The 14,196-nt window shown below is 32.4% G+C and overlaps 1 protein-coding gene across 40 annotated transcripts in view; it reads right to left on the bottom strand.

Moving 5' to 3' along the window:
• Positions 1-14,196, bottom strand: part of agbl1 (AGBL carboxypeptidase 1) — a 395,384-nt gene that overhangs the window by 256,558 nt on the left and 124,630 nt on the right. For all 40 annotated transcript variants that reach the window (XM_087311870.1, XM_087311857.1, XM_087311865.1 and 37 more), the window contains one exon: positions 4,503-4,570. In XM_087311870.1, coding sequence (XP_087167996.1) covers positions 4,503-4,553 — 51 coding nt within the window. In that variant the 5' untranslated portion in view covers positions 4,554-4,570. The remainder of the gene's footprint in view (positions 1-4,502; positions 4,571-14,196) is intronic.

Raw genomic sequence — 14,196 nt, 5'->3', positions numbered from 1 at the left:
TTTCATTCTGAGAGAAGTCGCTGAAATAACATGTTGTAAATCTAGCAGCATTCATACCGTTTCATTTTTGTATCTTGAAATGAATATTATTTCTTCTGAATCATTGTCATTCGTTTTATTTTTCCTGTTTAGAATATAACTGAGTCTTTGATTTTCATTTATAAGGGATTTACAAAGCATAAATCATCCTCAGTTCATAAAAATTCATGTAGAAATGTGTTAATAAAAACATTTACTAACATATAGAGTAACTATTACTATACGCCTTACAAATAAGGTGCATAAATGTTCGTTTGAAAAGTTTTATTTAATTTGCATTTACTCACTCATTCTGAATGATCTTAAAACCTGCAACTACTCTTAAATAACTAGTTTGTAAAAAATAAAGTACTTAATTTAGCAAGAAAAAAAATCATTAAGCAAGTCTGAAAATACAATCCTTAAGCACATTATATGTCCTTATAGAATACAATAGCTATATTTATAAACTGCTTACTATGTTTATTAATTTAGAGTTATTGCATACAGTGTGCAGTTATTACAGTGTTACCCATCTCATTAAAAGGGATAAATATCATATTAAGGCTTTCAATCTCAATTAAACATAAAAATTATTAGCCTTCTGAGTGTGATTTTAATGCAAAAGGTGGAAAATTATAGGAGATTTGGCATCCTGTGATCACATCAAATCTCAGATCGCTGACAATATCAACTCATATTTACAAACCCCTAATATGAAATCAGTCACCATATGATGTGCAAAAATGTGATTTAAATGAACCTTTGGGATTTATGCGAGACATTCTGTGAGTGCAACAAATCAACAACCAAGCAGATATGCAAAACAGCATGCAATATCTCTCTCTCTCTCTTTCTCTCTCTCTCTCTCTCTCTCTCTCTCTCTCTCTCTCTCTCTATCTCTATATATATATATATATATATATATATATATATATATATATATATATATATATATATATATATATATATATATAGTTTTTATATATATATATATATATATATATATATATATATAGTTTATATATATATATATATATATATATATATATATATATACATATATATATATATATAATTTTATTATGTATATAATAATAATAATAATAATAATAATAATAATAATAATATACCTATAGATGCAGCAGCCCTGCATATGTATATAAAATCAAATATCTTAACACAACAAATTTATTTTATACAACAAATATAAAACAACAAAACCAAAAAGCATTTCATCAATCATAAGTCAGAATATTTTATTTAATTTTTTTTTCTTTTTTGGTCAATAACAAGTCAAAACAATTAAAATTGAAGAACTGAAAACACAAAAATGCTAGTATCATAACTTGTGGAGTTAAATACATAAATAAATGCATACATACATATACATATGTGTGCAACCCTACATATTTTACAATCACAAATCATGTAATATTTTTGAAAGAAACAAGTAAAACAATAATCCATAAATATGTGTAGCCCTATACATAAATAATAATCGTAACAACAACAATTCATACTCATACAGTATTGCAGGCATGTCAACAATATTTTTACAAAAGCATTAATAATTTTCAAACAATGATTAATAGTATTAATAAAGCCATGTGTCCACATGTACCCCTATATAAACTTTCTTAACACACGTTAAAAGATTAAAATATTTTAAAATATCCAAATATTAATACCTTTTCATGAGGTAACTTCTTTAATTCAACAGAGTACCCCTGACAAGCAAAACTTTATGAATCTCTGGTCTAGAGAAACAATAAAAGAACACAAAAACGCTTTGAGAAATATTTTTACCCATGCTTTTGTAAAAAATTATGTTCTTGACAGAACACTGAGCACATTATAATTGTTTTTTCATGATGACCCATTAACAATTGATCAATTGACAAATCCTGTTAAAGGATTTCTTTGTAGTTGTTGTTGTTATAATTATTTAAACTAATCTTAACCCATTTGTGCACAATTTTTTTAAATAGATTTTATGCATATATCCTTGTTAGTAGCGTCCTATGTGAACATCTTTTGCATATATTTTCTCCAGTTTTATTTTTCTTCTTTTTCTAGAAAATCATTTGAATATGCGACAACAAATTCATTCAAATACATTCAATGTAAAAATTGAATAGGATGAGAACATTCAGCATCCCACATTAAAATAACTAATATTAAAAATATCTGCTTTCAACAGATCAATTAATATTTGTAAACACATATATCATGTTTAAAATTTTAAAACCAACTAATATGAACCCCCCAGAAATTATCTATCATATTGTTTCATGAATGAAAACACAAAGAACAAATCAATTTGTCTTACAGTGATGAAACACACTAGTTTCCCTCAACAGACAATTGTGTGTCAAAAAGATAAATAAAAAAGATAATAGTTATTTCAATATTTTGGGTTTCAGTGACCTGACACTTTATTTGTGTGTGGACGAACAGCCAAACCATGTAGAGAAACAGCAATTTAGTCAATACCCATGTCTGTGTGGACAGCAGGGTTTAAAGTAGTGACTGAATTGTGTTGTAGTTGTGTGTTTTTCTTCAGTGATTCTGGTTTTTAATAGGAGTTCATTTTCTCTGTGCTTATTTAAATCTTTGTGACCAGTAAGAGAAGATAATTTTACTCTGAAGGTTTTGCTGTCTATTAAATTGTGTATAAAAAAAGTCTACTTTAAAGTAAGGATATTAGCTAAAAAAGGGTTGTTTTTAAATGGGTTATTATGAAAGCAAACATTTTCACAGAATGTTTGGAAACCTGTCAGTTCAGTTGAAAAATAAATTGGTTCATATGCAAAAAACAACCATGAAAATTATAGGAATAAAACAATACAAGCCCATACAGACTCTATATGAACAGGCGACTATGAGAAGAGCAATACGTATTAGCGCTGATTCTAAACATCCCCTTTTCAGTGAATATCAGCTGTTGCCATAAGGAAAAAGACTGAGAATGCCATTGTGTACAACTAATAGACTTATCTCTACCTCGATAAAACTGTTGAACTCTACCAATAACACTGTTCCTGTAGTACGTTAGCACTTGACTGGTTTCTGTGTTTTATATATTTATACTTATATTCGGTCTTATTCTGTAAACAAAGTATGTTCTTAACTGTTTGTTCTTAATTGTTTTGTTTTATATATTTTTACTGTCTGTTTAGAGCAATGTTGTAGCACCTTTTTTGCCCAAGAAAAATTTCCTCTCAGGGACAAATAAAGTTTATCCTATGTCTGATCACATTTTTTTTTTCCTCTGGAGAAAGTCTTAATTGTTTTATTTCAGCTAGAATAAAAGCAGCTCTTTTTATTTTAAGGTTAAAACTATAAGCCCCTTTCGATAGTCTACAGAACAAACCATCGTTATACAATAACTTGCCAAACTAACCTGCCTAGTTAACCTAATTAACCTAATTAAGGTGTCTTGAAAAATATCTAGTAAAATATTATGTATTGTCATCATGGCAAAGATAAAATAAATCAGTTATTAGAAAAAAGTTATTAAAACTATTATGTTTAGAAATGTGTTGAAAAAAATCTCTCCGTTATACAGAAATTGGGGGAAAAAATAAACAAGGGGGCTAATAATTCTGACTTCAACTGTATTAACACATTATTTCCTAATTCGCCATTATTTATGTACTTGGTATTTGCCCACCGTCATCTATAATAGCTTCTTGAACATTTGACAAACTATACACAAAACTATAGATCTCTTGAACGTTTTGTTGTGTTTGGATGAATCTATAGAGACCTTCATGAATATGTTGATATATATTTGTAAACAAAAAAAATTATTAACATGAAAATTACCTTAATTGGGGAGGATTTATCCTGGAATTAGAGGTAGAAAGTTGAATTCATTTCCTTTTTTCTTTCTTGAAATATTTTATTTGTTTGTTTGCTCACATGTCATTGAGAAATTAGCCATGGACAACATATAGAAAATTCATTATAAAAGGAAAATGTCAACTATAAACTTCGGCAAATACAGTTGGGGAGCTTAAATGGGTTAACTGTCCAATTATGGTATATTTAAAACTGTATTTTATGTGACGTTGTTAGACGCTTGGACAATTTAATTTCCCTCTCGGATTAATCAAGTGAATCAATCAATCAATCAATCAATCAATCAATCAATCAATCAATGTTTCCACTGAAAAAAAGACACAATTTCATAAAAGCATTCAAAATGATACCACCAAATAATTCACAGCTACAGCTAGAATATCATCAATACTTGCGCTTCATCTCTCGCATTAACAAACATTTTGAAACTGGCCTCTCAAGGGGGTTGAAGCATGTTTACGTTAAACAGCAGGCTCCTTTTTATGGCAGCGAGTGACCATGTCATTTATCATTCTCACTCAGCACATGGAAAGTGTCCTGCGTGCTTGCCTGCATCTGCGGGCCATTCCTACATGTACAATCCCCATGAACGCATTGGCGAAACAATGTTCTCTTACCTGCAATGTCCCGAGTAGAACTTCGAGTCCGCTGGAGCTCGGCGCTGCCATGACGGGCCTGGATCGGGCTGGAGAAACGGAAAGAGGAAGGAGAAACGAGAGTTTTTTTAGCGTGATGCGGCTTCAGCAACACACACTGGTACAGTAAAAGCCGAGAGGGGTTCAGCTTGTCGCCTGAAACTCTATATCTGCCTCAGATAAACCCGCGGGCTGCTCCAGTTGTGTGCGGACATTGAGATGAGGATCCTATTAAAAGGGCCTGACGAGACACAGGGATTAAACCAAGCTGGGCATTTCACAGGAGAGAGGACACGGGCTGGAGGGATATCAAGAGGCTGAGGAATCTTCTCCCAGTGTGTGTGTGTTAAGGAAGAGAGTGTGTGTGTGTGCGGATGGGAGTTAATATAGTCAGGGCTTAAATGCTTGCCTGGCGCTGACTTTAAAAAGACGATCTATCCTTGAAATGAATCCCGACGGAGCAAATGAACGTGATTAGTTTGGGATGCCCATGCACAGCTGTGTTTTGGTTGGCATAATGGGGCATCTGATGCCATGGGAAACAAATAAATGTGCCATATTTGTTTTGGCGAACTCAAAATAGGGCTCCTGCAGTGAAAATGTATGTTTATGTGGATGATTTTATTCAAAGTGACTGATGAATGAGAAATATTTGAAGAAGTGGGGAATTAAGGGGAAATGTTTGACCTTTGGAACTGATTTTAGAAATAATCGATTGTATCTGTGTGGCTGTTTAAACTAAAGTACAACCAATCGCTTCAACTATTCCGAATGCTTTACAATTTTCAGGAACTGGCATATTTGCTTTGGTTTAAAATATAAAAAAATATATAATTTAAAAAAAATAAAAAACCTGTTTTCCACATATGTGGCTTTTATTCATTCATTTTCCTTCAGCTTAGTCCCTTTTTTATCAGGGGTCGCCACAGTGGAATGAACAGCCAGCTATTCTGGCATATGTTTTATGCCCTTTCAGCCGCAACCCAGGGTTGAGAAACACCCATACACTCTCACAATCACACACACACACACACACTCATACACTATGGCCAATTTGCTGTTTTCTTTTTGCAAACGAGCCGCTCTGCAGTATATGCAATTATATAGTTTTTTGTTTCTTTTTAAGAGTGCACACTCAGTCGGCGTCAATAGCCTAGTGGTTAAGTGCGCCAACATATAGCACCATGGTGCTCACGGTGACCCGAGTTCAATTTCTGGCTCGAGGTCCTTTGGCGACCCTGCCCTCTACTTTGATATTGCTTGACGCTAATAGCAGGTTTGGCATGCTGTTACAGGGGAGAACCCTATGCTCGGAGATAATTGAGCCCAGGGCTTCTGTCTGGTCGATGAGTATGTAAGGGGTATTAGATGAGGTAGTTCTCGAGAGCTCCCGCTAGTAAAGGAGGAAAAGGCTATTTATTGTGAAATTATACCCTTTTCTGCAAATCTGATGTCCTAACTATATTGTGAAATATCCAGCCTGATCTCACGAGGAAACGTAAATATTTTGCGTTTTGTCAGTTTAGTGGCTAATTTGTACGAGTTGAGTCATACTAAAATGTAAGATTTTAAAAAGGAGGCGTGGCACCCAACCCCGCCCCTAAACCCAATCGTTATTGGGTAATGGGCAAATCGTAGTAAATTGTACGAATTACATTGTACGAATTAATACAAATTAACCACTAAATCTAAAAGTTACGAATTTCTGTAAGATTGCGTTGGAAATTTCAGATATTCTGATTCTCAAATATGCGTAAAATGTGTATTTTATCATTTAATTAGCTTAATAACGATAACATTATTTGAACTATGATGCCGCCATGTTAAGCCATGATCACACTGCACTTTCGCCCCATTGACTTCCATTCATACACATGCAAATAATAAATGCAAGACTGCAAGACTGGAAATGCAAGCTCATGCAACAAGTTTTGCATGTCTTTACATTCCAAAGTTTGAGCTTTGTGAACTCTGACCTGCGAAATCGCATCATGTGATTGCATGAGACCAATAGAAGATCAAAATGTGACCTCTCTGTACAGAAATTGAAAATATGGAGCAAGCGCTTGCTTTATTGATGTCTAATCATCTTCTTTTATCCAGTTCCTTTTGCACCGTATGGCATAATTTTGCATGGCCAAACTCTAATGTGACCGTGGCTTTAGTCTGCTCTGCAGTGGAGAGATTAGTGCTGCTGGATTCACAACATGTTAATTCATCAACTTTTCCCACAATACATTCAAGTAAGTTGCTGTTTAACTTAGAGAAGACTAAACATTCTAGTAACCAAAACATTGGTTAAAATGTTTGTTTTACATTGTTTAACCTAAAGATTGTTTAAAAATAATTATAATTGTCATCTCCAAATCGTCACCTCAGAATAAGGTTCTATCTGATATGTGTTAAAATTGAGTAATTGACATTTTCTTATTAAATGATAACTTTTTTACATTATTTGATGTTTTTTTATCTAAGTTTTTCATTTTAAGACTTTTTATTTAAAAACAAATGTTACACACATACTGTTGTCTATATGGAATGCAAAAACTTTAAAGCTCAATATCTTAAAGTCATTCAGATTGCAGATAGAACCTTATAATTCCAAGGAGTTGAAAAATGTCAGATATGAACTTTATAAATCATAAGTATTGTTTTGCTAGTAATTGCATATTTAAATGTCTGTAACATAAAATAAAGTTTAAAAACACTGATAAATTGGGATTTGAGACTTAACTTTATGATTAAGTGCTGCAGTGCAACAGTTTCATTGTGGGAAAGCAGATTTGAATTTAGCAGCAGATCATTCAAAGCACTGAAAACTCTAATAACTGCTGAGACAGTATTTCTTGCAACACTAAATGTATATCCCACAACCACAAACAATCCTCTTTCAATCCTCAACGTTTTCAGTTTGTCAGTTTCAATTCTCAACTTCATCTCTCAATTAAAAACATCTTCTTTTAAACCCTTTTCCCAGTGCCGACTGACATAATTTTGCACGCTCAACCGTGTGACCGCAAATTTGGTTTATGCTGCTGTGGAGAAATTTGTGCTGCTGGATTTACAACATGTTAATTTATCAATTTCTGCCACAATACATGAAAGTAAGTGGCTCTTTAAATAGGAGAAGATTATAGTAAACATTTTAATAACCTAAAATGTTTGTTTTACATTGTTAAACCTAAAACAGTATATTTAAAAAACAACTACAATTGTCATCTCCAATGATATCAGGTAAGTACTTTACAACCCATAAGTAATGTTTTGCAAGTGTATTTAAATGCCTGAAACATAAAATAAACACAAATATTAGTTAGAAAACAGGATTTATAACTTAAATTCATGATTAGCAGTCATTGTGGAAAGCAGATTTGAATTTAGCAGTTGATCACACGACAGAACGCTCTCATAACTGCTGCAACAGTATTTCTTACAACCATAAAGAACTTTTTTTTCATGATTTGCCTGTTTCAAACCACAACAGTTTCAGTTTGCCAGTTTCAATTCTCAACTTCATCTCTCAATTCAAAATCCATTTTTCATAATTACTTCTCACCAAGTGACATATGACTACTTTAAACTTTCAAATCTCACAATCTCAGCTTGTATTACACTGCGATACAGTACGAGACCAAACATTTCTCTTAAGAACAAGTTATCAGGGTGATGCCTTCCACAATTACTCTACATGTATGTCAAACAAAGCTCGCTTTTGTTTTCCATTTTCATTTCTCCGAAGAAATCTTAAGAAAAACACACTGACTTTTAGATGAAGCAATACCTGAGAACTCAAGTCTCCTGAGCTATGAAAAAACAGCAATAAACTTGAGTTGCACACACAACTAGAATAAAATAATGAGAGAAAACCAATACCTGCAGCTTGCTTCAGCATATACAGTAGGTTGAAGTCATTACGTTTCTCTATAGAGACACGGTTATGATTGCGGTATACAGTTGCTTGTGTTAGAGTTATGTTACAGTCATAATTTTCCACATGTGGTGCCACTAGTGTCATCGGCAAATGACGAAGTGCTGATTTAAGATGGAATAAATACACAAACATGCAAACACACATGAATGTCCAAATAACTGTTTGATTTATCGATAGCTAACACAAAAACATATGCGAATGCATGACGCTAATTGAGCTTTATCATATAGAACAGTGTTTCCCAACCCTGTTCCTGGAGGCACAGCAGCAGTACATATTTTGGATGTCCCCCTTATCTGACCTATTCATTTCAGATTTTGGAGTCTCTTCTAATTTTCTGTTGAGTTGATTTAGGTGTGTTAGAATAGGAAGAGGTTGAAAATGTGTACTGTTGGTGTGCCTTTAGGAACTGGGTTGGGAAAGACTGATATAGAAACCTATTCAATGTTGCCTGATTTATAACATCCAAACAAACAAAACAAAAAGTGGTTTGTGTCTTTTTGTGTCTTTACACCACTGTCGCGCTCTTACAGTTATGCTACTGCATGAATTGGCATATTCAGCATGTGATCATGCAACAACAAAACGCTGATGCTTTGGAAAAGCGAGCCAAGGCATTCTTATATTTCCCTGAGCTTGTGACTGATGGGTTTTTGGCAAAGTTACACGTGTTAAATAAGTGTGCAGGAGGACAGTGTGAAATTGATGCCAAGAAAGTCCCTGCCTGCAAAATCAAATGGTGGAATTTCCTCTAGTAAAAACCCACAGTACTTGTAATATGACATACAGTAAAATGAGATGAAACTGTCATTTAGTTACACTGATGACATAAAAAATTTGTATTATTTTTATTTATTTTTTTATGTGTGTGTGTGTGCGTGTGTGTGTGTGTGTGTGTGTGTGTGTGTGTGTGAAGACATTAACAATAAAATAATTGTTCAAACTACTTATTTGAAGGCGAAACAACACAATTTTAAAGTTATTTTTGCGACAATCTAATTGTTTTATGATGAATCCACTTAAATTTGTTTAAAATATTAAGTTAACTTGATCGATTTGTGTTGGGACAACATGAAGAAATTGTGTGAAGCTCAGCATTTTTTTACAGTGCTTATAAGTCTGAAGAAATAATTATATTATTTGGTCCATTTACATTAAACTAATCTAGAATTAAACCCTTTCACATGTAAATTTTAAACACTCCCTGACCCCGTTTAAGTTTTTAGTGTAACTATTATTTAAAACGCATCCACAGAAAAAAAAATACTCAAAGATATTTCCTTGGATTTACAATTTTTTTTTTCAAGTTAGGTGGTTGTAAATAATTATTTGTGCTGAATTTAAAGCAAACAAATTAAGTTAAACATTACTAAATTTAATTTGTTTGTTTAAATTCAACACTAATAAATTGTTTGTACAAGAAAGTTTTAAGTATACCATATACTAGTATACTATATATAATGGTGCTTTGCAATGGTGCGTTTCCCCATTGCAATTGTGTAGATAAATTATCAGAATATTTTTAAATAAATAAAGAACTTTTGAGTTTTGTATAAGAAATAAACATCACAAAACTATACTCTCTTTCTCTTTCTCTCTCTCTCTTTCTCTTTCTCTCTCTCTCTCTCTCTCTCTCTCTCTCTCTCTCTCTCTCTCTATATATATATATATATATATATATATATATATATATATATATATATATATATATATATATATATATATATATATAAAATCCCATTACTATATTCTGTTTTATGTTTGAACGATACTGCTCTCATTGCAATTGTATCGATAAATTACCAAATTTGTTTCATAGACAAATAAATAAAATAGCTTTTGTGTCCACAAAATGTAACTAATGAACTAACAAAGAAACTAACGAAGGAACAAACTAAGGAAGGAAGAAAGGAAGGAATGAACTAATGAACAGAGGAACAATTAAATAAATAAACAGTTTGGTGTTTTCCCAGAGATGGGTTGCAGCTGGAAGGGCATCCGCTGCATAAAAACTTGCTGGATAAGTTGCCGGTTCATTCTGCTGTGGCAACCCCGGATTAACAAAGGGACTAAGCCGACAAGAAAATGAATGAATGAATAGTTTGGTGTTACGTAAAAGGAAAAAAAAACATAATAAAATTCAACAAACATTTGATTTTATACCAATAAAATTGTATTGCAAGCCTATGTTATCATTTTGTAATTCTGAAATACTGCATTTTTTTCAGAAATAAAATTCTTTGTAAGTCGTCAATTTTGAGAAATTCAGAATTATGAGATGTTCCCAGCTGACACAGGACGTCAACATGACATCAGATTAAAGTTGTATCCCAATGTCGTGGGGACAAAGCATTTTGGGTGGAAATGAAAATCAGATTGACATTAGAACCCAACGTTAGGCTGACGTCAGGCTCCAAACCTCGGACTGATGTTAGATGAATACCAGAATATTTTTTAAATAAATAAATAAAAGAACTTTTGTGTTTTGTATAGGTATAAACATCACAAAATTCCTAAAAAAAAAAAAAATCCTATTACTACATTCCGTTTTACGTATGAACGATTCTGCTCTTATTGCGACTGCGTCAATAAATGACCTTTTTTTTAAAAAAAACATAAATAAATAGCTTTTGTGTTCACAACATTAAACTAACTAACGAATGAACTAATGAACAAACTAATAAATGAACGAAAGAACAAATGAAGGAACAAATAAATAAATAAATACTTTACTGTTACGTAAAAGAAAATAAACATCACAAAATTCAACAAACATTTAATTTCATACCATAAATTTTTTTTACTGCAGGCCTATTGTAATTCAAAAAAATATCGAATATTGGTTGTATTATAACAATGTAACGATGTGTGGACGTTGCATTTTGGGTGGAAATGAAAATCAGGTTGACATCAAAACCCAACGTTATGTCGACGTCAGTGTCAAAACCTTGGACAGATGTTAGATTTTGGTCACTTTCTAACGCAACCTAAAACAACCAAATCTACGTCTAATGATGTTACAGATTGACATTGTGTGGGCGTTACCACTATGACATCTATCAGACGTTGAATTTTGGTTGAATAACCGTCACTATTTGATGTCATTATGACGTTGGTTTAAGATGTTGACTTGTCGTTGGATTTTGGTCACTTTCCAACACGACCTTGAATCCACGACCTAATTTTAATCTAATATTAACGTCTTATGATTTGTGCCTGCTGGGTTAACGGCAAGTTTATAATCAAAATTATTGCAAATGTCTTGCAAATGTGTGTTTACAGGTTTGTCACTTCTGATTTTAACTGGCACTATTCTGAGATTGCTAATGCTACCATTTCTAGACATATTATATTGTGACAATTTTAAGTTTTATTAAAATAGGATGAGAATGGATGAGAAATGACACTATTAGCATGCATCGAAATGGCTAGAAAAACTCAGATTTCAAACATAAAAGGTAGCAATTACCTTCATTTTTTGCTACTTTATGAAAGCATGGTCATAGAAAAAAAAGAGTCACATTAGCTCTTTAAATTTACACCCACCCTTCATCTCTCCGACCTTATAATTATCTCAATCAGCGGCACTGTTTAATTATGTGGAAGGCGGTTTGAATGTCCCATCAGGCTAAAGCCAGCATATTGTGTCCGGCTGTAAACACACAGCTATTTATACCAGTGTTTCAGGGCACTGAGCGTCAGTGGAGGACATGAATCCTGGGCGATGACAGTTCTGGTGCAACTGATGAGATCAAGATGTTGTTCAGAGAAATCAAAGCCAGTACAAATGCAACACTGCCAACCTGCAACCACACACACGGAACACGCTGGTCTCGACGGGACACTGTTTGCATGGGATTCGTTTTTCAAATGACATTTTATCCCTCTGTTCTGTACGGGACTATTGGGTTTCAAATTATGGGTTGCACCAGAGGTTTTGGGCATTTTGATGGAAAAAAAAAAAATAATCGAATGACTTTCAATGATCAGGTTTGACAAAAATAATCCATACTGTATGAGTGAGAGGTATTTGAAATGTGAAAATAAATTTGTGTTTACAGACCATTTTGAGGGATGTAAACAAAAACAATGGTCCCCACGTATTTCCTGTTGTACATTTTTAATTTTTAACGCTTCTGAGAATCCAAAAAAAAAAAAAAAAACACATTGATAAATAATGTTATGATAGCTGTTTTAACATTATGATATAAATGAATTGTTACTTGTTACAGTTATAAAATAGTTTCATCACAAGCAGGAAATGTTCATGGGCCACATTGAAATCGTCTATAGGTTTTTGCGCATTAATGAATTTATTTTTCGCAAATAGTTTGTATATTATAACTGCAAGTTAGATTGCAAGCGAAATGCACAGTTCTGACTCTTATTTTATCTATATTATTTTAATAAACTCACAATATTACAGTTCAACATGCAGATTAGAGTCTTGTTTAAAGTTTTGGGTTTATGAATGTTCTGTTGAAGGTAATTTGTTAAATCTAATAAGCTGCGTTTTAATTAAGTATGTTTATTCATTGATTCTGTAAACTGCATTTCTAGGAGCAAAGTAGTAACTTGTAATACTAAGTTCATAGGTTCGCTCATCATTTATATCTCAAATGACTATGATTTTTCACCTGATCTTACAAGAAAACAGAAGTATTTAAAGTTTTGTCAGTTTAGTGGCGAATTTGTAGAAATTTGTATGAGTTAGGTTGTACGAAAATTTATTTTAAAAAGGAGGTGTGGCACCCAACCCTGCCCCTAAACCCAACTGTCTTTGGGTGATGAGAAAATTGTACCAAATTGTATGAATTAGATTGTAATATTTCATAAAAATTAGCCACTAAATCAAAAGTGACAAATTGCTGTGAGATTGTGTTGGAATTTTAGGTATTTTTTCTCTATAATTTACTTTCTTCTCAAAGATGTTTGCAATTTTAATAAACTTACAACTCTACAGTCATATTCAATACTTCTCGCGTTTCTGACTTTATTTTTCGCAAATACTTTATATGTTAAAATTGCACGAAAATGCTACTGACTTCTGTCTCAAAGATTGTGACTAATAAACTCGCAGTCATTATTAATAGTGCTGAAAGTTATTAGTTAATTCTAATAAGTTGCATTTGAGTATTTGACTGATGAGTTGTGTAGTGAATAAAGCCACTGAATCAAACCCATTTTTGTTTTAATAAATCACTGATTGTTCACACTTTAATGGAAGTTACTACTGAGAACATTTCTGAGAACAAAGTCAGAAATGTGATGTTAACTTAATTGTATGTTTATGAATTGTATCTTACTTATTTCTGGCAATTATGAGAACTATTATGTTTCCCTCACCACCAGATTGGAAGATTATATTTGGCTCAACTAACATAAGAAATGAATAATTACATACAACAGAATAAAATCACAAAAAACACACAAATTGCATACAAAATTTAAATTAAAAAATCCTTTACATTCAACTTTAGTTTTCCTCCATTCCTCTCTTTTTTTTGCAAATAGTTTATATATTAGAATTTGTGAGTTTATTGATTAAAATTACAAGAAAAAGGTTCCAGTTCAGTTGTGAGTTGATTAATGTCACAGTTTTTTAAAAAGAAAGTCATGTTTAGCTAATAAACTCAAAACTCTGCAAAACTACAACTAAAAAAAAATCAAAAAAATAAAACTACAGTCTAGTCAAATTCAACACGTCGACGGAAAACTTGTTTTGAGTTTTGAGCTTACTCATGC

This window comes from Danio rerio, chromosome 25 (assembly GCF_052040795.2).
Source record: "Danio rerio strain M-AB ecotype USA chromosome 25, GRCz13ab, whole genome shotgun sequence".
Lineage (NCBI taxonomy): Eukaryota > Metazoa > Chordata > Actinopteri > Cypriniformes > Danionidae > Danio > Danio rerio.
The sequence above is the reverse complement of the archived record's forward strand: the minus strand, read 5'-3'. Positions and strand labels throughout refer to the sequence as shown.